Below are 23,568 nucleotides of genomic sequence, written 5' to 3'. Positions count from 1 at the left end.
AAGAAAGAAGCGTGTGAGGCACGGCCGCAAGTCACAACATAAGCAATTCCTGTCGCCTTGTTTTCTCGCCATTTTCTTTCTCACGCTTTGTAAATAATCAAGAGGTAATTTCTCGTCGCTCCGCACCAATCATTTGAACGCTATACACGTGTGAGTGTTGCGCCCCTTCTCAATTTCATTTACGATTAATGATGCGCTGCAATTCAGGGTATTTTCGTAATTCAATATGTAGGGACAAAAAGGATGTTTCTCTCGCACCCTTTCACTATATATTTAAAAGAAAAAAAAAAAAAAACTATTTTTCTCAAAATTAAACTTTTCTTTTAATTATATGGGTCAGCCTAAACCCTAAACCCTAAACCCAAATTCTATCCAACCTTACCAAAGTTTAATAACCCCAAACTCAAATCCAAACCCTACCTTGCGAAAATTGTCATCAGCCCAAACCACCTAATTTATCTTGATGGAATCAATTTAGCCCTAAATTACCATGACCTGTCTTTGAATAACCTTGAAAACAAAAGTCCACCTGGACTGGCTTATGAATATATTGACTACTTCTTCGCTCTGGCCCCAAGGAGATTCGAACTTTGACCTTCTACTCTTTTGTCAATTGTGTCAACCTCCTTAAATTGAAATGTTAGTTTTTCCCAATAGAACTAATCTCATAGAATACTTAATTAAATAATTATTCTTATATAAATGATGGAATATGAGTATATTGAATTAACCCAAAGGATAAACAAAAGAGCATGAAACGACCTAATTTTTACAGATATTTGGTTTCTTTGTACATTGATCATTTACACAATCAAAATTTCTAATTCAACCTTGAAATATATATGAATTTGTTAGGTACCTATGCAACCTTATCTTGGTAATTAATTATCAGTTATGCTAGTTTAAGCATAATAAGTAATTACCATAATTATTTAAATAAAAATAACTGACCAACCACAAGATGAAGTTGGACAAGTACGTAACAGAATTTCTCGCGAGTTGATGCTATAAAAGTAAAATAGAAAAGTTAATCAACTGTAGCCTTCACGGACATAAGTCCCGAAGAATTAGTGGAGCCTCAGGAAAAAGTGAAAATAAGAAAAAGAAATCTAGAGAAAGAAAAAAAGGGAAGGATAGGTGGTAAAGATGAGCAGTATAGTCTACTGCTTTCATTCTACTTTGCCTATATATGTTGGATTATTATTTTGAAGAGTTACAAATTTTTCCAGTACCAGAAGTCTCTGCTTCATCAGATTTTCTCTTGCTTGCTTTAGGTTGGTGATCATGAAAGAAACTCTAAGATACTTAGCAGGTGTTGCAGGTCCAAGTGGTTTTGGATCAAAATCAACTGCTGAGCAAGTTGCTGAAGATTCTCCTTGTTTATTCCCTTCTCAGTTAACTGCAATTATCACTGGTTTGTCTCTCCTAAACTATTTCCATGGGCTTTTATTTAAATTGTTCTTTAAGGGTTCTGAAGGATTTGATTTTCCATTCATGGGTTCTTTTTTCCCATTAATTAATGAGATTTGATGCAGGGGTAACTTATAATATGAATTTCTTCTTATGATTTAAAAATAACAATATCATTATCTTGGTTGATTCCCTCTTTTTGTCAGTATCAGGCTTACAGCAGCAAAGTTTCCTTCTTAGTTAATTTCTTATTCCATATTTGAGATGTCATGCAAGCTCACGCTACCCAACACAATCCTGGATGAATTTCATGGGTGTTTCTCTCTAAGAAGCAAGAACATCTGTGAAAAGGTCCAAAAAAGAAGAATGTTAATGGGTTTATGAAGTAGAGAACTATATATAGATGTGATATTGGGGATTTTAATCTTCTGATGATGACTTGATGTTGTTAATGGTGCGAAGGTGCAACATCTGGAATTGGAGCTGAGACAGCAAGGGTGTTAGCAAAGAGAGGGGTGAGACTTGTAATTCCAGCAAGGGATGTAAACAAAGCAGCTGAGGTGAAAGTGAAAATGCTAAAGGAGAACCCAGAAGCTGAGATAATCTTGTTGGAGATGGATCTCACTTCTTTAGCTTCCATTAAGAGATTCTGCTCTGAGTTCCTCTCTCTTGGCTTGCCACTCAATATACTCATGTGAGTTGTCTTCTTCTTCTTCTGTGTGTGTGTGAGAGAGAGAGAGAGAGAGAGAGAGAGAGCAGAAGCTGTTGTATTAGCTTCTTATCCTCCTTTATTTTTCACTTTTTGCAGAAACAATGCGGGAAAATTCTCTCAGAAATTGGAGTTTTCTGAAGATAAAGTGGAGATGACTTTTGCTACAAATTACTTAGGTAAGCAATAAGTATTAAGTGACCAACTTTATGATTTTTGTTACCTTTGAAAAAATAGGATTTGATCTATTGGGTCCAACATGGATGACTTGTTCCTGATGCATGCATGCATGGGAGGGACCCATATGATCAAGAACCAATAGATGGGACCAAATAGCTTAATGGGCGATAAACATATGATTTGTTGTAAGATAATACATGCATAGGGCACACGTGAATCTTAGAATAGTTAGATTTCTTTTGAGGAGATCGAAAGGAAATAAATTAGAAACTCTCGGCGAGATTTGTGGGGAATGATTTCAATCTGGAAGAATCTAGAAATAAATTAAGGGCAGAATGAGATTTTTAAGTACAGAGCTTTATCATCTGCTATCTTGCCAGAAAAAAAAAGAAGAAGCTTTACCATCTGCTAGCTTTACTTAATACTTGTATTTTGGGGGATTAAAACTCTGATTAAATGATTAAATGGTTGCAGGGCATTATTTTTTAACAGAGATGTTATTAGAAAAAATGGTTGAAACAGCAAGGGAAACAGGGATTGAAGGGAGGATCATCAACGTTTCATCTGTAATTCACAGTTGGGTGAAAAGAGATGGTTTCTGTTTCAATCTTTTGCTGAATCCCCAAAGGTAGTTCTTTCTCTCTTTTCTCTTTCTTGAGACTCTTATGAGTCCAGATCAGGAATAGTGGGGACAGATCGATCTGGACCCTCGATGGTAGGGCCTTCATCCCTTGGAGGGTTCAGATCTGCCCCCACCTGCAGTTTCCCATTCATCCCACTTAGGAAGAAAATCTACTTCCATGAGAATTCACATTCTTTACTTTTAAGGGTAGAGGTCAGTGCTCCCCTTATACTTTTTCACCATACAATAGTGGTAGAGTCTATCATTTATATAAGATTTGCTGGGTTGACGAATAAATCAGAGGTGAACCTCATTTTATAGTGTAGTATAGAAGTATTGGGAGAGCATAGATCGGTTGAGGATCAGACTCTCTTTATACTTCTCTACTATAAAATAGTGGTGGGGCCCACATAAGTTCCATCTCTGATTCATTTTGTCAACATTTTTAAGGGTGGACTTCACTTAATTGTGTGATGGAGAAGTATGAGGAGAGTATAGACCTCGATCTTGATCCGTAGAAGATCTAAACTCCTTCCATGACATGTGAATCAAATCACAATCTTGTTCCACGGGAACAACAAATACAGATTATAACTGAGGATCTCAAATTTTGTGCAGTTATAACGGGACTCGTGCATACGCTCAGACCAAGCTAGCTAATATATTGCATGCCAAGGAAATCGCTAGACAACTCAAGGTAGTCTCCATGCATGCACTTTCCTTTACCAGAAGAATGATACAAAATTTGAAGTCGTGAATAAACGAAATGTGTTTTGCTGGATACAGGCAAGGAATGCAAAAGTGACGATCAACGCTGTCCATCCTGGGATTGTGAAGACCGGAATTATCAGGGACCATAAGAGCTTCGTCACAGGCACGAAAGAACAATCTTTGAATTTTGTCTCTCTTTTTCATTTTTGCAAATGTTTTAAGAATTTGACCTGGAAAGCTCATTGATCAGATAACTAACAGTTTCACTCATGTTAATTTCTTCTACAGATTCACTCTTTTACCTTGCATCAAAATTTGTAAAGACAACATCTCAGGTTTGTTCCTAGTCTTAACATCCAAAAAGAAACAAGAAAGAAGAAAAAAGAAAGAGGGTTGTTCTTTCTAATCTGAAAATCTGGTTTCTCCTTCAATTTGAATGTCTCTGCAGGGTGCATCAACCACATGCTATGTAGCTTTGAGCAAGCAAATCAATGGAGTAAGTGGGAAATACTTCGCAGATTGTAATGAGGAGCACTGTTCAGGTTTGGCAAATGATGAATCTTTGGGACAAAAGCTTTGGAAGCAAACCCGTGTGCTCATCTGTAGACGACTATGTAAATCATCAAGCTGAACTGATGATCTGCAGGTACAGAATTCCAAAAGAGGAGTGATATTATATATAGTAGATGTGAATATCAATCTAGGTAATATTGCCAAAAATAAAATAAAAATAAAAAAATCTAGGCAGTACATATCAAAAGATTTTGTCGCAATTTTATTTGTAATAACTAGTTCTAGCCAGCATAGTATATATTTGTATAGAGCAGAGAATATTTTGAATCCTGGCTCCAACGATGTAAAAGAATACAATGGCAATGAAAAACCTAGAACATTATTAATTAAACAGTTATCATTTTTGGTACAAAGGGGCTTTATTAAGCCGGGGATGGGGATATTAATACGCTTTAGCGAGAGTCAAACCCACGAGTTTTTCATTAAGAGGTGTTGGTTTTAACCACTAGAACAACTCTGCATTATTAAATAACCATCATTTTTTTCGGTGGAAAAAAAGGAAAAATCTATTGAGAAGAACTATTAATTACAAGCACTGACATCTAAAATTGGCTTACATAAGTTATTTAGCTAGGAGTTGGAAATTTTCCGGATTTTGGGAAGTTCACAAGGCGTGTTTGGTAACATTCTTAAAAACTATTTTTGGTGTTATTATGTTCATTGGGAACTGAAGAACGAGTTAAAGGCATTTGTGAAAATGGTTTGTTTTTTTTTTTTGTTTTTTAAGAACAGACCGGTTAGAAAAGTGGTCTAAAGAATGCCTTTCGTAGAACATCATAAATATGTTTTTACCAAAGAATATAAACGGAAGTGATAAATTTGGTCCCAATTGAAACCTGAGAACGAGTTTAACAAAAGACTAACTTATTCTAATAGTGTTCTGAAAATATTTTCAGAGCGGATTTATCAAAAGCCCATTCCCAAGCAAAAAACGGTCTTTTAGCACATAAATATTAAAAAATGGTTTTGCGTGAGAACTGTTCTCTTAGAATGGAAATGTTACCAAACACATATTCAACTGAAAGAGCAATCCTAAAGAAGAAATTTGCCACCAAATTGGATTAGAGTGCCATGAAACAAAGAAAAACCACACTTGTAAAAAAGGTTTGTTTAACGAGTTGGGATCCTCATTTCATCAAAGTAGAGGTCTGTGCTCCCCTCATACCTCTTCTCCACATGATATTCAAAGATGGCCCACCTCTGAATTCTAAACAAAATGAATCGGAGGTAGGACCTCTATGGAGCCCCTCCTAATATGTGGTGAAAATGTATGAAGGGAGCACAAAACTCTACTGATAGAATTCATCTTGAGCCGTTACCATATGTGAGAAGAGTCCCTCTGGTTGATAAATTGTTATCGCATGACTGATCAGAGTGTGATTTCCTATCTTATGTAAACACTTCAAGATATGAGAGTCTATAGGCTGCGTTTGTTTGAAGGAATAAAAGTGGGGTGGGAAAATTCTTGAAAAAAGTGTAAATTTCTTACTTTTCCCTTAAATCTCAAAATTGTAGATTGTTTGGTTGCTTGGGGTGGAAAGTGAGAGACAAGCTTCCTTGAATCAAGAAAATTTGTCTGGTGATGTGGCAGCCCAACTTTCCCACCCCAAGCCATTTTAAAACCCCACAAATTTGGTGGGATTTTGTGGAAAAGTAAAAAGTGGGACCCACCACCATCATTTTTCCACAAAACCCTTTCCTTTCCTTCTCCCTCACCCCACTATACATGGGACCCACATGTTTTTTTTCCCACCCCACCTTTGCAAACAAACGCAGCTTAGGGTTAGAGTTTTGTGAGAACGATCCTTGTGAAGAATTAACAGGAGTAACGGGTCCAGACTCTTAAACACCCATCAACTTGATCTGTTAGTATGTTAAGCCTGGTCCAAGAAAGAAATATTTGGGTTTTGAACGTTATCTTGGGATGGGACAGGACTTTTCAAACTGGCACGACTTTCAAGAAGATTTTTTTCAGCTGAGACCACCTGTCTAGAAAATGAAGAATTTATTAAAGCAGTTTGAGGTTGGTAGGTAGAGGGAGGAATGATTCATGTGAGAGAGGGAGTAAAATGGCTTCTTGATGTTGGCGTTCGGTCTAATTTTGCGGTTGGTGGATGGAAAGGTGTTGGCTGTTGAGTTTGGGGAGATATGGGTTGATGTGAGATAGCTCACCGGTTGGGTAATGTTCATCAAGCTCCTCGTTATGAATTCCGGCTCTTCCTCACCGATGTTGTATCTCTCTGGGGGCTCACTGTTGAGTGTCGGATTCGGGGCTGCTCCCTTGTACGATCACTCTGTTTCTTGTTTCTAACGCTACCATCTCTGCAACTTTCTCCGGCCAACTTCCGATCATCTTCCTTCTCCTTCCTCCCTATCCCGTTGTTTCTCTCTTCACTGCCTCTACTTCCTTTCGCCTCCCTTTTGTGTTCCTTCGATTTCCTTGCCGATTTGGATTTCATCGCTTCATCCTCTTCGTTGTCCCTCTTTTGAAATAGCATGGTTACTTGTCGAAGTAATCTATCATCTGGAGTCATTCCTCTGATTTCAGGCCCGCACTTGGAAGTTTTCCCTTTTTTTCCCCTCCTGGAATTATTTCCTCTGCTTTCAGATCCTGAGTACTCCATGCACCGCTTATCTTCATGTCCCAGGGTGCTGCAAGTGTAACAAATGGTAGGTAACTTCTCAAACTTCACCATGATAATTTCAGATCCGCCACTACTACGTTTGCATTTAATGCGAGTTTTAAGAGGCATCCGTATATCGACATTTACTCTGGCTCTATAAAACTGAATGTGTTCACCATACTGCACACCCTTGACTTCCATTATTGTTTCAACTGCTCCAACGCTCTCAGCGATCTGGATCAAGTCATCGATTTCTCTCATTTCCACTGGAATATCATACAGTTGCACCTAGAACTTGCAGTGTGAAAAAGCCCAGATTCTCTCCTTGTTCCAGTGTTCCATGAGTAAGAGATTGCCGGACACAGACCAAGGTCCCTCTCGTAGTATACTGTCCCTATCCACCGATTCAGCAAATTGGAAGAGTAGAGCCGCTCTGCAACATTGAAATTTGTCGCATCTGGTATTCCAAATACGGGAGCCCTTCCGGTCGCTTGTTTTCTATATGGTCTTCCTTCAATAACATAACCAACCCAGGCAACTCGTTTAGAGAATTTAGCTTCCTTCTCTCTATCTATCACAAAATCATCTTCCGATTCTGATGAGTTCTGATAGTCAGACGATTCCTCCGATGAAGTCCTTTCCAAACCCAAACTACCAATAAACTACTTCATTACGAACCCAAACATACCCCACTTCAGCCTTTTCAACCCTGGGCCTGACAAATCAAAGTTCATGTCAAAGAAGCCCACTGAGCCCACCAAGAACAAATTCATCAATAAGCACCAACACATACCACAATATAGCCCAACCCATTTTCAAAAGCATCCCTATGCCATTGAAGCCCATCCAAGACAAGTAAAGATCCGGCATTCACGTAAGGCCGAGAGTCTGAGACAATCTGAAAGCTTAGAAATGATGAAGCTAAATCAAAGTCACAATGAAGAAGGTAGTGAGAAGCTGAGTGTTTCGGAAGCAAGACCATTGACTTTTTTAACATCTGGACCCGTGGAGACCGGGGTTTATCATCCCCGGGTCATCATGAGGTTATTGCTGGAATTGTCGAGGTTGGGGAGTCCTCTGCATTCGAGCATTACATAACCTCTCCAAGGAAGAGAAACCTGATATAATTTTTCTGATAGAAACAAAGAGTGGAGTTGCAAGGATGGAGCTGATTAGGAAGAAGATCAAAATGGATCTCAGTGCAGTTGTTGAGTCTGAAGGTAGTGCGGGTGGTCTAGCTCTCTTGTGGAACCAACAATTACAGGTTACAATTTTGGAACAGAATCGTAGGTTCATTGATGCAAAGGTGGAAACGGCACAAGGAGAAATTTTTTGGCTTACTACAGTGTATGGTGACCCAGTTAAAGAAAGAAGACAGGAGGTGTGGGATAACATTATCCAGATAGGGGGAACAAGGCAAGGAAAGTGGGTCTGCATTGGTGATTTCAATTCGCATTTAGCCTGGTTTGAAAAGGAAGGAGGGAATACCTCCACTCGGAGAGACACTGCCTCCTTCCAAAATATGTTAGATGAATGTTCCTTGTTGGAGCTTGGTTCAAGTGGTCCTGGCTTCACATGGTCAAACCCGGGGGAGAGGCTTGTTCAATTAAATTACCTCATTTCCAACCCCGTGGAGAAACCGCTTTGCTGTGCACCGTGGCGAAGGCCCATTTTACTCTGATCATAATCCTCTATGCCTTGACACAATGGGAGGTAGAACAAAGGGTAAGAGGCCATTTCGGTTTGAGAGGATGTGGCTTAGGCATCCAGGCTGTAAGGAAGTTGTTGCATGCTTGGAAAAATCAGTAGAGGCTCCTCTGTTGTGATGGGATTGGAGATTGCGTCTCATTTGAAAAAGTGGAATAAAAAAGAGTTTGGTCATGTGCAGGATAAAATCAGGACATTGAAATTGAATTTAGAGATGATCCAATGTCAACCTTATTCAGAGGAAAACCACTTGTTGGAAGATGAGATCCTGCGCTGCTTAGAAGAGGAGTTGGAAAGGGAGGAAGAAATGTGGCATCAAAAATCTAGGCTGAATTGGATTCAGAGTGGGGACGAAATTCAAAATTTTTTCACACTACTACCATTCAAAGGAGGCATAGGAATCGAATTGAGCATTAAAAATGATGAGGGGGAGTGGGTAAAAGAGGAGGATGAAGTTGGGGAGCTATCTTTAAGCACTTCATCAAGTGGTACGACTCAGGAGTTGATAACAATGCCATGATGCAAGCATTGGGGTGTGTTAAGAGCTCCATATCGGATGAAACAAATAAAGATTGTGTAAATTCCCTCTATGACGGGTAACCAAAGTGGTGAACCTGGTCCTCTCAGGCTCCGGGCCAGGATTTCCACCTATATTCTTTCAAATGTTGGGAGACCACTAAAGATGATGTGTATGCAGCAGTAGGATTTCTTTACACATGGCAGTTGCCCTCAACCGCACTTACATTTGCTTGATTCCCAAAGTAGCCCCCGAACTAGCGCGTAGACCTATTAGCTTTGTGGTATGGTTACAAAGGTGATCACAAAATCATGGCCAAGGATGAAGTCCCTTCTTGGAGGTATTATTTCGAATCTCAATCGCTTTTGTGCCCGTAGAATCATATCGATAATGTTTTTATTGCACATGAGGTTCTACATTATGTTAAGAATCAAAGAAGGAAAAAAAATTAGTGCCATCAAACTTGACATGAAAAAGCCTATGACCGTATGGGTGGTGTTTCATAAGGCCACTTTAGAAAAATGGGATTTTGTAGCAAATGGATTCAACTGGTAATGGAAATTATTGCTTCGTATCGTATACCATCGTTCATGGTGTAGAGAGGGGTCTTTCTCTCCCACTCGTGTATCCTCTCCCCTCTCTCCTTTCCTATTTATTATTTGTTCTCGGTCTTAGTGCAATCATTGGGCTTCTAGCAATCTCATTCGTATCTGTGAATGAGCTCCAGATGCCCTTATTGTTTCGTCTCCCTATGTTCTCGGTTGTTGGAGAGTTGCGCTTGGTGCCTTGATACCTCTTGGCTAGTGGTCAAGAGTGACTTAGAAGTCAACACTCGCTTCAGTCCCAATACTCCACAAAGATTCAAGAGGTGGTTCTCTTTCTCAATCCCTTCAATTCCTATCCTTCAAAATACTTGGCTTCCTTCAGATTGGAGTATCAAAACGGGTGTTCAGTGGGAGAGAGATGGAGAGGTTAGTGGTTGGAGGTAGATGCTTTCACATTCGGCAGAGTTCTTAATCGCCTCCTCTATGTCACTACTCCATCTCATTTCATTCTCCCAAATACGCATGATGATATCAATCCATTTTTTGGACCGGATAGAATAGATGCATTTTCATGGCGGTTTTCGTCTAAAATGAGTCTTTTTTCTGATCCTACTCTTCAAAATAGGCCTTACTCGTGCTGGGTTATATGAGAACCCAAACTCTTTATGGGCAAGTTTATGGCTATCTACTTTCCTAAGCGATTTCTTTAATGCCGTGGGATCCCTCTCTTGGAGTGTTCTTTCCTGCGGCTCTTTGGACATTTTCGGAATGTGATTCAATAGTGATGGATCAACTCCAAACCGTTACAAAGTGACATCGAAGCCTTTTAATTGCCCTATTCGTTCACTCATTAATCCCATAACTACGGGAGTTTGTTGTTTTGTTTATCAGATAGAAAGGCTTAATTGTTAAATCCTTTTCCTCCTGCTTTTTGGGAGCTAACAAGAGTGGAGTGTTCTCTACAAAGTCCCTACCACCTCCTCACAAATCTAAGACGGTACAAAATGCCCTCTTCATCCAAAATTCATGTGGATACAATTAAACCAAATGTGTGGAGCTTATTTGGATACAAGACAATGCCTAAGTTAAACTTTTCTCTGGGGTGTTGTGCCCCCCCGGGAAAATTTAAGCGACAAATTAGGCCACTTCCTGCAATCGTTGGTTGGTCATCTATTCCATATCTTATTAGGGTGTTTCGTTTTTGTTTGTGTCACTTGCTTTATTTCTCCTGTTGCCGCTCTGATGCATGGGAGACATTTTTCAAACACACCACGTGGGTATTTGTGTTCCTTTATTTCTCCTTTCCCATGGTTGTTTGAAAATATCTTGGAGCCCGGTGATTAGGGAGCCCAATGCTTTTGAGGGTTCATCTTCCCCATGTGGGGTATTGCTCTTCTTGTGGTCATTCCCCGGATCAAGAGGTCGCCCCATCCATGTGTGCACTTTTCTAGTGTGTAGAAGGGGAGGCTTGGGTTGCATTTGGAATGGCTCATTTCTTATATGCTTTCCATTCCTACTTGTCTTGCTCGCTCCCGCCACGGGCTCTCCCGGCTTGGGTTGGAGGTGGTGGTCGTTGTGAGGTCTTGTGAAAACTCTCAACAACCTTTGTAATGGAGAGATTACACTCGCCTGGTGGATGTATTCTTTGTTTGGCGTTTTCCTCTGCCCTTTGTTGCTATTTCTGGTTGTTGGGCTTGCCCACTCCCTAGCCCGAGGGCTCTCCCTGCCGGTGGTGGGTGGCCTTTATCCTGTCCATGGGCCGGTTTGTTACTCCCGGGTTCGTGTGTTGTTCCGTTTGTGTTTGTGTTCGTTTTGCCAAAAAAAAAAAAAAAAAAAGTATGTTAAGCCTAACCCCCCAAGTAGCCTAGTTTAGGCCCTTGTGAATGAGGTTGGTCTAATTAACGGGCTGGACTTAAACCCATTACTTTGGGCCCTTAAAGTAGTCCATGCATTGGGGCCTATTTGCTAGCTCTTAAGGCCCATATGCCTGGACCAGACAGGAGATAAGTTGAACCGTTTGCTCATTGGCATTTAGCTTTTGAATCAACCCTGGCAAGGTTGTTAATACAACAAGCCCAATGGACTACCATTGGACCTCAAAGGTAAAGCTCATACTTAGTTTCTCATGAAACCCAAGCCCAACCCAGACTGAATCTTTGGGCCATACCTTGAGTTTGGCCAGCCCAAGATAAAATCTTTCATTGGGCTTCAAAAGGATATTAACCCAATGCCACTATAAATGGGCCTCATAGGGCTTAAACTACCTAATTGGGCTATTAATGTCGATTAAAAATCACATACTAGTGTTGGTCGGCTGCGTAGGAAAATTGCCCGGCCGAACTCTGCTTATGCCGAATCCTTCAGCACCGGGTTCACCTTTTTATCTATAGTAGTGTTCGTCCGGTACCCGGCCGGGATAAGACCTAACATGTAACCGGTTCGGGATTTAACGGGTAAGGTCTGCCGGGTCGGGCTGGCATTCACACCCTTATGTCCACTCTCAAGTCTCAACCACAGAATGTGGGTTGGTGGCCAAGGTCGGTTCAAATCCACTATTTGGGGCCATCCAAAGCCCAAATCACTCCCTAAATTGGCGAGGTCAACCTGCAATTGATGATTCTCATTCTGAGTCTTCCCTAATTTGGACTTTGGAGTAACAAGAAAAGAAATTTTTTCTCAGTTATTCAGAAACCCAGAGAGACAAAGAGACACAAGAGGTGATCATCTAGTCAGAGCTAGACTTCCATGAACGCCTGATCTATACCATCATGGTGCCATCCCCACTAACCAGCAGTGCGTGTTCACATTGACCTTCTTACCAACACAAGCTTAAACATCATCATGATCCAAGCTATGATGTAATCACTCAGTTTAAATATAAAATGGGTTCATATGGTTGGACCACTTGCTCAACAACGTAGAACCGTTTGATAACCCAAAAAAAACAGTTTCTAGTGTTTTTTTTTCTTAAAATAATAAAAAAATGACCAAAAACCGTTTGAGATATAAATTGAAAGTAATGAAAATTTATGCTTCAATAAATAGTTTTGATACATGTTTCTCAAAGTTGGGCGCAAATTAAGTCTAAGTAAAAAAGTTTAAAGAAGCGCCTTACTGAAATTTACATTCTAAACATAAAAACTCTACCAAAGCACAGTTTATCAAATCCCTAAAAAAAACGTATTCTTGCTCCCACAAACAACCAAAACTGTTTTTTATATTTTTTGAAATAATTCCACCACTACACCATGATCAAGAGGGAAAGTGGACCTGACTTGTATCAGGTCGGGTCGGGTCATAGATCCATTATTCGAAGCAAACGTTTCCCAAGCTCTTTTGGTAGTCAGTCATGAGCCAATTTTTATTTATTTTTTGGGCCAAGAGCCAGTTCTTATTTATCCAAGAAAGCTGGCCTTTGGTTTCTTTAGACACAATGATTGCTTTTGTTTAGCATCACCATTTCAACATTCCTTGCTTTTAAGCCTTTTTAGAAACCCTCTTCTCTCTTTCATTCTTTGTTATTTAGTTTCTGTTCAGAGAGAGAGAGAGAGAGAGAATAGTTTCTGTTCAGACTTCAGAGAGAGAAGAGAGATGAGATGCATTTAATATCAAAAGTAACCCATGCATGGTCATTTTTGTGGACCATATTTCCTTGTGGTGTTCTTCCCATTTGGTTGGTCACTGCATCAACATCCAAAATCTTAGCTACTATACATTACAGTTCTTGCTCATGATTCTATTCTCTTCTTTTGATGTAAATCTAATTAAGTGGGAGAATTCCCTTTCTTATTATTCCACTGCAACACCCCACATGGAAACTTCATCATCATCCAGCTCCTCTTATGCTTTTCTGTGCTTTCTCTCTACGCTATTCTCTTGCAGCATCAAAAATAGTTGCCCAGTTATAGCCTCTCTTTTTCTACTTTCCTTCTTTCCAAACATTATCACTTCCCCACAAGGAGAATTCCATTTTACTGTTTGTGTCGGTTGATTTTATCTCATTCCAACCTTGTTGAAGTCTTCCTTGGACTTTGAAATTCAATTCATCTAGAAGATAAACCATCATTTTAATCTCAAGTTGTGGCCGTGAATTAGAGACTCAAAATTTCCACATTGACTCAACAAGGAAAAAAGAATTGAGAAGGAAAAGAACAAGCCAATCAATTAATTATGACTTTCATGTCAAGTGTAGACATTCTCTTTCTTTGATGCTTATCTTTTCAGGTTTTCAGGGAAAGCAAAAGAGAACATAAAAGCTCAACCTTGGCTCTGTTCTTGGTCAATTATATCTGATCCCCTTTCCAACCCCCCCCCCCATTCCCCACCACCCCAAAACAAAAGAATTCCTTGTTAATTTTCCTTGGGTGTCTCAATTCCTTGGCCGGTGGCCGGCAAGAACAGGGATTCAGACTGTCTCCGTCCAAGCCTTTAGTCCATCCGGTCCATTCGATTGTCGGATGGTGTAGACAGAGCAGATTTCACCGTTGGACGTAAAAGCCGAAACATAATCAGTCTATTTTCAAGAGGTGTGATTCCTTTTCTACACGGGATGCTTCGGTTTCAGTCTTTACATCCAACGGTTGCCATCCTCTTCCTCCACCATTGCCCATCCGATGATCCGGCGAGAGACTTGAACAGAGAAAATCCGAATTCCAAGAGTAAACTCACAAATATATAGCTTGAAGCCCTCAATGTGCAGGTTTGGGCTATAGTTCATCAAGTATATGGACCTACCCATGGCCCAACATGTTAAACAACACAAAATCATGTAAGTGTTAGGCAAAAGCCAATTGTATAAGGTTTAGAGTCAAGGCAAACAAGAAAGTCTAAAACTGTCAAAGATGAATAAGTGGTTATGGCTCCCACTTGGTCTATTCACAGAGATTTGGTCCAGTTCATTACCCACTTTGGAGTTGATAGCTTAGAACTAATCTTGTCATTAAAAAGTTCATTAACTTAACCAAAGTTGGAAGTCTTTAAAAATTCATCTGGTTTCTCTATTCTTTCAGATAAAAAAAAAAAAAAAAAAAAGAAAAAGAAAAAGAAAAAGCCCAACCCAACCCTTTCAGTGCCTTATTTTAAATTTAATGACTTTAGGGCTTTCAGCATTACAAGATACATTAGAACACAAAGTTAAGAATTGTACAAAAATGAATTCTCCTCAGGCATGTACGTATAGATTCAAATGTAGATTTTCCAAACAGTATCAGACATTAAAAGCACTGAATCTGAATGCATGAAACCTAATATATCAAAATATCAAACACTTAAAAAGAGTCTTCATTTGGAGACTCCATGCATGCACACCTGCTCATACAAACTGGTCCACACGCATATGCACGCGCAGATAGCTATGCTTTATAATTTTTTAAATCTTACAAATTAATCATTTGATCTTGTAGATATCAACTCTTCCTTTATCTCTTCTTTTATTATTTATTAATATTCTTGGTTGTCCCCTCCAAAGCTCAACCATGGCAGCCTTTCTTCCTAGCTATCAGATGAATTCTAGTTTAGTTTTTCATACTTCTCTTCAAGTGACACCATTAATTAAACCATATTAGAGTTTGTTTAACAAGTTTTAAGAACTTTTAAGGATCTATATCATGATCTGATTCGATTTGGAATTGAATTGGCTCCACTGAGATATTATCATATATTTTTTTTGGCCTAAGGGGTTTGTAATTGAGAATTCTTATTTGTGGGGTCCACAATATTCTTGCATGCTTTGATCTCCCTCTTTGTTTACATGGGAAAGTGGCCACTGAGAGATTATCATGGAAATGGCAAGCATGATTGCTAAGGAACAAGTCCCCCAACGTTTGGTGCTTCTAGGAGTCTATTGAAGCTACTTAAGTAACTAAATTAGTTTGGAGATTATTAGAATGAATGCTAAGAAATCACAATTTGAAAAAGATACAAATTGAAGAAACATAAAGATTTAACGTATTTTATACATCAACAAAGTGTACCATGCTTACAAGTGAAGAAAAAAACATTTTGTTGTGAAGGAAGAAGATTATAATGAAAATCTCTCAACTAATTGCTAAAATAATGTTCAGAAAACTTCATCCATAATACTAAATAACATGAATATCCCGAGTTTCACAATGACTCCATAAAAGAACATGGAAAACATATTTATAAAGTTTAGAGCAAATTGCACTAGCACCTCAAAATAGAGGTTTTAAAGCATTGACACCCCACTTTATGTTTGAAAAACACAGATACCCCAATTCATTAGTTCATTCTATTAGTGCAACAATTAATCCACTGTTTATAGAATATGACATATGTGTTTTCAAACAAAAAGTGAAGTGTCAATGCTATAAAGCCTCTATTTTGGGGGTACCAGTGCAATTTACTCTAAAGTTTAATCAGATAAATAGTTGGTTCCATCATGTTAATTCGTACTATATCAAACCCTCAACTTGTATAAAAAAATCTTACGAATGGTGTTATTCGGGGTTTTTTTTTTTTTGGTAGAAAACAAAACTATATCCAAGGAGACATAGGCTCTGGCTGAGGAACAGGCTCCTTCAGCCAGACAGTGGAATTTGGCCAAACTAGTGCAGTCTCAAGCACTAGCCATCAAATGCCAGGAGAGATTTGATCCAAAATGCTATAAATCATGCATTTAATAAAAGATTAGGTAAAAAATTAGGAATAAACATGACATCATCATTGATGAGTTAATGAAGTTAAAAGGGCGGTCCCTTATGAAGTTAACAACAATAATAAGGGCCACAAGAGTGTAGTTAGCTCCATAATCATGATTAGAAGAAGTCACAAAACGAAAGCAAAACGAGGAACCAAATTAAAGAAGGAAAGAGAGAGAGAGAGAAGGTGTACATTAGAGAGAGAGAAGGTGTACATTATACTAAACCTCGAAAGACATAAAAAAGAAAATAAATAAAGAAAGAAAGAAAGAAAGCAAGTCTTACCAATCCCATTCATTATGTTTACCATAAAAAGATCCCATTTGGTCCATCCATTAAAAGGCAATGGAGCGTGGGGCATGTGCCTTCACAATTGTAAATACCAAATTCGCGTGGGCCGTCACTGTTGGCAAGCGCCGCGTACTCATAGAAATCCATCAACCTCTCTCTCTTTCTCTCTCTCTTAAAATAAGTTGAGAAAAATTTTAAAAGGAGAAGTTATTATTATCCATCTAATCAAGCTTAAAGTATACTTAATATAATACTTAGACAAAGATAATGCTACTTGGGTACTACGTGATCTTCTTAAATTAGATTTAAAGGCATGTGAAATAACCATTGTGTCCTTAGGATTTGTTTTTTGGGGAAAAATAATATATAACTACTGATATAATCATATAATCCAAACTTAGTACTGAGAGTTGTGTACGGCGTTTGAAACCAACAAGTCTTCTTGGGGTTCATTGCCGAGAGGGGCTTGGTCGTGGATAACTTTTGTTTATATCGGAGTCCGCCAAGCCCCGTTCTCGGGACGATGAACCCTACAAGGAAGGTTAGACGTGGGCCGGCTCGTGGCTTAGCCATCCTCCGATGGCTTTTATACAATGAACATGTAAGATCCGTGCCCGAACTACACACTATGTTCGAATGTATTGAATGCTTTCCGAAGGGGTGTCCTTGCTTTATCGGGTCTTTCGTGGGTTCCCGCGGGGTTTGTTCTCCCGGATGCTTCCTGTCGTTGGTCCCCCTTAATCGGTGTCGAGTTGACCTTCCATCTTGCGTGGTTGCCATAAACCGCGTATGAAACGCCTTGGTTGGTGGTCGGAGTCCCGCCGGGTCATATTTAGCCCCAACCCGGGTTGGAGGTAGTTGGCTAAGTCTTCCCGTATCACCCAGAAACAAGTTTTGTTGTTTTTGAAAGCATAAATACTTTTTTAGACATATGATAAAACTTATTTTTAGAAGTAAAAAAAATAAATTTAAAAAAAAAAACAAAAACTATCAATAGTGTTTTAACAAATTTCTTATATTTAGAATGTCAAATTCCATGAATATTCATCTCTAAACTCTTTCACTAAATCCTAGTTTGCCCTCAATAGTTACTTGAAGAAGTAGATTGCATCATAACTGTTTCTTGAAGCACAACTTTCAATTTATGTTTCAAAAATCACTTGGAACGAAAAAGTTTCATCAAATGATCTTTTTTGTTTCTCGAAACAAGAAACACTAGAAATTATTTTTCGATGAATTATCAAATGGGTAAGATGCATACTAATTTTTTGGAGACCAAATGAGGATTCAGTTCGATCCTAAACCAATTTACACCCTTGAGATAATTTTGAATAGTTTTAGTAGGAATTTTTTTTAGGGTTCAAAGGGTTTTAGTAGGATCAATGTCTTATGGATATGATATCAATACTTAGAATCATCAAGAAGAATGCAAAACTCATATAGACTTTGAACAAGAGGTGACAAATGATAAAAGTACAATCCTATGAAATTAACCAAATTATTTCTGTAGTGGAGGGCAGGACTGTTTTTCTTCTTTCTATTTTTGAGATGGAAGAAGATTAGAAGGAAAAAAAAAAGTGATTTGGCTTTTTTTCTTTTATAATTTGAAATACAATAAAATTACTAAAACTACTCCAGTAGTAACTGACATGAAGAACATCTAGGGAAGAGTGAAAGGGAACACCAAAAGCAAGGAACTTGGGAAACCCAGAGTGGAGTACAAGTGTAATTCTCTTCTGTCTTCATAACCAAGGCAAAGCATAACAGAAACCAGAGCCTCTTGGCCAGTTGGCCCTATAAAACTCGAACAAAAGCTAAAAAGCTTCAGTCTTTGTATTGAAGACTGGAAACACTAACCAAGCCACAAGCCCATATCTCCCCCCTTCCAATCCTTTTCAGGCTTTCCAATTTTCCCTCACCAAATTAAAAAGAGGAATCGAAAACCCATTTGTTGTTTTTATTGATTTTGTTTCAAAAAAAATTTGGGTTTCTTTTGATAGCAACCCAGGAATCCAAGTCTTTATATCTCCATACCCACATGGGAAAAACTCTAAAAAAATCCTCCATTCCCGGGTTTCTTTAATTAAACAGCTCGTGCTCGCAACTACTAGGCCTGTGTGTCAGATAGAAAATCAAGGTATTTGAAGCTCAGAGAAAGAGAGAGATTTCTTAATTTTAGGTGTTGGAAACAGTAAAGAAGCTGAGGTGAATTGGGTTTTCTTATGAAAGGTTATTTAGTTTATATGGATTCACTGGAAGAAGCGTTTCAGTGGACAAAAACTAGGAATATATGGTGTTTTGTTGATTACAGAAGAGGACAATGCCAATGTGTACAAAAACAAACGGGTTTAGTGGAAGAAACAAAACCCAGAAATTCCTCCAGAATGGCTTCTAGCTATTGCAAGATCTCTTCAATAATTCCCATTTTTGTTGGTTTTCTTCTTGTTGCTTCTTCCCTTAGTCCTGTTGTAGTATCCACTTCGATTTCGTCACAAAACGACATTCAAACCAACCAGACCTTCAGACCTGGTGAAGAGTTGCAGAAGTTGAAGAGAATAAAAGCCCATCTCAGAAGGATTAACAAGCCTGCTGTGAAAACAATTCAGGTACTTTTTACTAGTTTTTCAATTTTTATTTTGCTGGGTTGTTTTGGGTTTTGACAAATCTGGATTTTTGTGTTTGTTGTTGCAGAGCCCAGATGGTGATCTTATAGATTGCGTTTTATCACATCTACAGCCAGCTTTTGATCATCCTGAACTAAGAGGAAAAAAGCCACTGGTATTTTTTTACTTAATAATCGACAAGAAATTGAAATTTCTATTCCTCTGTGTTCTAAAAATCTAAGCAGTTTCTTTTTTCTTCTCTCAGGATCCACCTGAGAGACCCAATGGCGATAATCCGATGGATTCAGTGCCGGAAGGTTTTCAGGTTTGGTTAAATTCAGGCGAGTTTTGTCCAGAAGGAACCATTCCGATTAGAAGAACTAAAGAAGAAGAGATACTCAGAGCTAGCTCCATTGCAAGATTTGGAAGAAAAATTAGCAGACCCGTTAGACGCGACACTACAAGCAGTGATCACGAGGTTAGAAATTCTTTCCATTGTTTCCATTACCTCGGGAAAGAAAAAAGATTGATATGGTTAATCCAAATTTACCATTTGGATGGAAAAAAAAGAAAAAAGAAAAAAGAAGAGCTTAATCAATTTGCAGACCCTGAACAGAGAGTCTCTGAAATTTTCCTTGACAAAATTAGAAATTTGGTAGATGGGTCATTTATGAAACATTGATTCCATTCCAGTTATAAGTTTTTTTTTCGAACTTTCATGGCTTCTTCTTTCAAGATTAAAGCATTAATAAACTGGGTTTCCTCTGCAACTTTTTGTTCTTCACAGCATGCAGTTGGGTATGTGATGGGAGATCAGTATTTTGGAGCTAAAGCCAGCATTAACGTATGGGCACCTACTGTAGCAAATCAGTATGAGTTCAGCTTATCCCAAATGTGGGTAATTTCTGGTTCATTTGGAGATGATCTTAACACCATTGAAGCTGGTTGGCAGGTAAGAACTTGAACAATCTTGCTTTTATCTGAGCTTTACATCCTTCTTTCCCTGAAACTTCAATTCATCTTTCTAATTAAAGCAGTCATTTTATTACAGTACTATCAACTACCCATTTGTTCTTCCATATAGTGTTTCCAGACAACCATGTTTAAAGCTACTAAAGCTGTTTCATCTCATTTATTTTGCTTCAGGTGAGCCCAGAATTATATGGAGACAACTACCCCAGGTTCTTCACTTACTGGACCGTAAGTATCAAAAAGATTTAGTTGAATTGCTTGTTTCTTACTTCACAGAAAGAGAAAGTGAATTTATTACTAATTATGAATAATGATTAGCACTGATTAATCTTATTGTACATGTATATTATTACAGACAGATGCTTATCAAGCTACTGGATGCTACAATTTGCTTTGCTCAGGCTTTGTTCAAACAAACAATAAAATAGCCATTGGAGCTGCAATTTCTCCAACATCAGGCTATAATGGCGGCCAATTTGATATCAGTTTATTAGTTTGGAAGGTACTGATGCAACTCCATAATTAAATTAATTCACTCTTTAGATTGGTTGTATATTTGCTTAGTTCATGCAAATAAATGGTAATTAAGATAATTCACCAAAAATAAAATTAGTTCTTATTATGCTAATTCTTTTTAATTTTTATCGTTTTTTGGAAAAGCTGGAAATTTTGCATCTTTTGACTAGAAACAAAGGAAGAAGCTTTCATGCTAGCAAACCAATGGGCCCCACCTGATGAATCTCTTTGACCAAAAAGTCCACTTTGATTAACGATTTTTTGAGCCATTAGATAAGCATTTCCTTTCTTTTGAATTGCTTCCCTTTATCTCTCTGGTCGTCCAAACAGAATATGCTATTTGGACGGCTGAGAGGACGGGTCAGGGCCTGACCCCTTATGTCGGTTTAAACATGCACGCGTGGGTAGTCAATTACCAAAATGCCCTCGTGATATGATTCTCTTCTTTTAATATTTGAATGCAAAGGGATTCGATTCACTGACTTTATATACTTTTCCTTTTTTGAAATGAAATTTTTTTTTTTGGGTGAAATTTGAAACAGGATCCGAAGCATGGGAATTGGTGGCTTGAATTCGGGCCGGGTGTGTTGGTCGGGTATTGGCCTTCATTCTTGTTTAGTCACTTGAGGGATCATGCAAGTATGGTTCAATTTGGAGGAGAGATTGTGAACAGTCAACCGTCGGGTTTTCACACGTCGACCCAGATGGGAAGCGGTCACTTTGCCGAAGAAGGCTTTGGAAAAGCTTCTTATTTTCGGAACCTACAAGTTGTAGACTGGGATAACAATTTAATTCCATTATCGAATCTTCGGGTCTTGGCGGATCACCCGAATTGCTATGATATTCAAGGTGGAACTAATACCGTATGGGGTAATTACTTTTATTATGGAGGCCCTGGAAGAAACCCTAAATGTCCCTAGAGAAAATTGGTATAGAAGAGCTTTCTTGAATTCTTTTTCTGAGGTGGTTCTGGGTTTTGTTACTTGAATCCTTAATGGGTTTTGAGAAATTCTTAGAATTGTTTTTTTTTTTTTTTTCTTCTTTTAAATCTATTTTTTCCCCTTATTCTGACTGTATACCATCTGTAGGGCTCTTATGTAAATTTGAAAACAAATGAAAATAGTGAAAATACTATGGTTGTGATTTATATATTTTTTCTCTTCTCCCCTCTCTTGCTTTGTGAGGAACAAATAAATTGTCATTAGTGCAAACAAAATGGGGGACCATGCATGTACATAAGGACCACCTAAATTGTACCTAGGATCCTTAGCTACCATTTTAAAGATTACATTAAATACTTTTCAATTTGATGTATCAAATAATCTTATTAGAGTTCTAGAGTGATGGAAGATTGCATACAGGTTAGATACCTTTGTCATTACAATGATCTTATTGAAAGTGTAAAAAAAAATTGATTATAACAAATGAGTTTCTTAAAGAAAAAAATATTATTTATTCAAATTAACTACATAATCAAATTATTTATATTAAACACATACTTCACCTTCTCTGCCCACGCTCCAACTACTAATTCCGAAACCCCAAAAAAAAAAAAAAATCGATGATATTTAAATTTCACTCTTGTCTGGAAGGTAATGAATGTGCTTGACGATATTGTTAGGCATGCAGAGAGTTTATTCACCGAATAAGAAATCTAAATGCTTGTACTGATTATCTTGTGGGCCTATTGACGGAACCAAGTGAAGTTCAATTTGATGACAACTCTCTTTTGTAGGCACCGATAGAGTTGGCCGGGAATGATGCTAGAAAGTTATTATCGTATGTAATATGTATTTATGGTTTTTTTTTATTCCTTTTCTTTAATATTGTCAAGCTATCTTTCTAGAAGAAGGGGAAGAAAATCCCAACTAATTTTGAATGCAAATCACACCAGCTGGGATCACATGGATATGTTTAGAAAATCAAATTGAATAATCACGCTAACTGAGATTCTCTTTTCAAGAAGATTACATGAACTTAAAATATTACATGAACGAAGCACAAAGTGAGAAAATGAATAATCTCTAATATTAGTGGGAAAGTGAGGAAGAAAGACATTGACGTGAACGGCAAGTCGGGGTTGGAACTTAACGTACGTAGACAACCTGGTCTTTGCTTAAATCACAAGCCGAAGATGTTGAGATCTACAATCAATATCACAAGTTCACAACATTCAAAGTATAGAGAGAATGAAATCGTGGAAGTCAAAAGAGTAGCATTGCAACTTCCCATTAATAGCCTCTGATCACGGAGTTGTGGTTCTGTTTGGTATGAATTTTCAAAATTGATAATGTTGCTACGCAATTCTGCACGCCTCCTCAACCGAATGAACATGCAAAAATGAACTCGATCGGGCTTTTCTATGTAAGAGTTTGATTGGGATTCAAACATTGTTTAGACTGCAATCCTCTTCTTAGTGAATGAGTCATACTCAAATATAGATAGTTGACTCCCAATTGAATACCTTTTCTTTGACTACAAGTCTTATCGGATTCGTCTTGCTATTCAGCCTTTGCACTTGTTTGACCGACCTTGCCTTGGTTGGTTTAACTTAATCCTGAACTAGTTCGGGTTTAAACTAGTTCGGGTTAAACCCGAACCAGTTCAGGATTGTCTATTTCTCCTTTATCGGATAAGATCAGATTTCAGAATTTGATACTTGAAAGAGAGAGGGGATCCAATTCCAAATTCCAGGTAAAGTGAATGATTTTGAGTGGTAAGTATGGCAGAGCCTTTCTTTTTAGCCCTTTTGATTTTTGACTAGAAGGTGCCTTCTTTATCCGTGGCTGGTTAGATAATAGAAATTAAAGGAATGTGAGTGGTGGGTTAATGGAATAATTTTATTTTTTTTGGGGGGGGGGGGGAGGGGGAGGGGGTAAACAATTGATGTCTATATTCCTACTTATAACATATGATGATGATAATTCTG

The 23,568-nt window shown here is 38.3% G+C and overlaps 2 protein-coding genes across 2 annotated transcripts; both read left to right on the top strand.

The window, feature by feature from the left end:
* The first annotated feature begins 1,237 nt into the window (after window positions 1–1,237).
* Window positions 1,238–4,697, top strand: LOC149007107 (short-chain dehydrogenase TIC 32 B, chloroplastic-like). Its single transcript, XM_089165394.1, has 8 exons — window positions 1,238–1,414; window positions 1,873–2,104; window positions 2,219–2,298; window positions 2,774–2,927; window positions 3,540–3,618; window positions 3,708–3,795; window positions 3,921–3,967; window positions 4,081–4,697. Exons 1-8 carry the CDS (start codon window positions 1,285–1,287, stop codon window positions 4,261–4,263), a joined length of 993 nt encoding a protein of 330 aa, XP_089021520.1. The 5' UTR covers window positions 1,238–1,284; the 3' UTR covers window positions 4,264–4,697.
* Window positions 4,698–18,283: 13,586 nt separating this feature from the next.
* LOC149007106 (protein neprosin-like) lies at window positions 18,284–21,999 on the top strand. Its single transcript, XM_089166729.1, has 7 exons — window positions 18,284–19,154; window positions 19,240–19,326; window positions 19,417–19,629; window positions 19,939–20,103; window positions 20,298–20,351; window positions 20,479–20,625; window positions 21,182–21,999. Exons 1-7 carry the CDS (start codon window positions 18,771–18,773, stop codon window positions 21,557–21,559), a joined length of 1,428 nt encoding a protein of 475 aa, XP_089022855.1. The 5' UTR covers window positions 18,284–18,770; the 3' UTR covers window positions 21,560–21,999.
* Window positions 22,000–23,568: the final 1,569 nt, after the last annotated feature.

Source organism: Hakea prostrata, chromosome 8 (genome assembly GCF_041222555.1).
Source record: "Hakea prostrata isolate BN-2017 chromosome 8, UWA_Hpros_2, whole genome shotgun sequence".
NCBI classification, from domain to species: domain Eukaryota; kingdom Viridiplantae; phylum Streptophyta; class Magnoliopsida; order Proteales; family Proteaceae; genus Hakea; species Hakea prostrata.
Note: the sequence above shows the minus strand (reverse complement) of the source record. Positions and strands in the feature narration are given on the sequence as shown.

Bases quoted from the DNA above. Each gene is read 5' to 3' on its own strand.
- LOC149007107 (XM_089165394.1), top strand. From the start codon at position 1,285: ATGAAAGAAACTCTAAGATACTTAGCAGGTGTTGCAGGTCCAAGTGGT. The intron at 2,928-3,539 runs GTAGTTCTTTCT...AATTTTGTGCAG, and splicing joins CTTTTGCTGAATCCCCAAAG to TTATAACGGGACTCGTGCAT. The intron at 3,796-3,920 runs GCACGAAAGAAC...TTTCTTCTACAG, and splicing joins CCATAAGAGCTTCGTCACAG to ATTCACTCTTTTACCTTGCA.
- LOC149007106 (XM_089166729.1), top strand. From the start codon at position 18,771: ATGAAAGGTTATTTAGTTTATATGGATTCACTGGAAGAAGCGTTTCAG. The intron at 20,104-20,297 runs GTAAGAACTTGA...ATTTTGCTTCAG, and splicing joins CCATTGAAGCTGGTTGGCAG to GTGAGCCCAGAATTATATGG. The intron at 20,352-20,478 runs GTAAGTATCAAA...ATATTATTACAG, and splicing joins GGTTCTTCACTTACTGGACC to ACAGATGCTTATCAAGCTAC.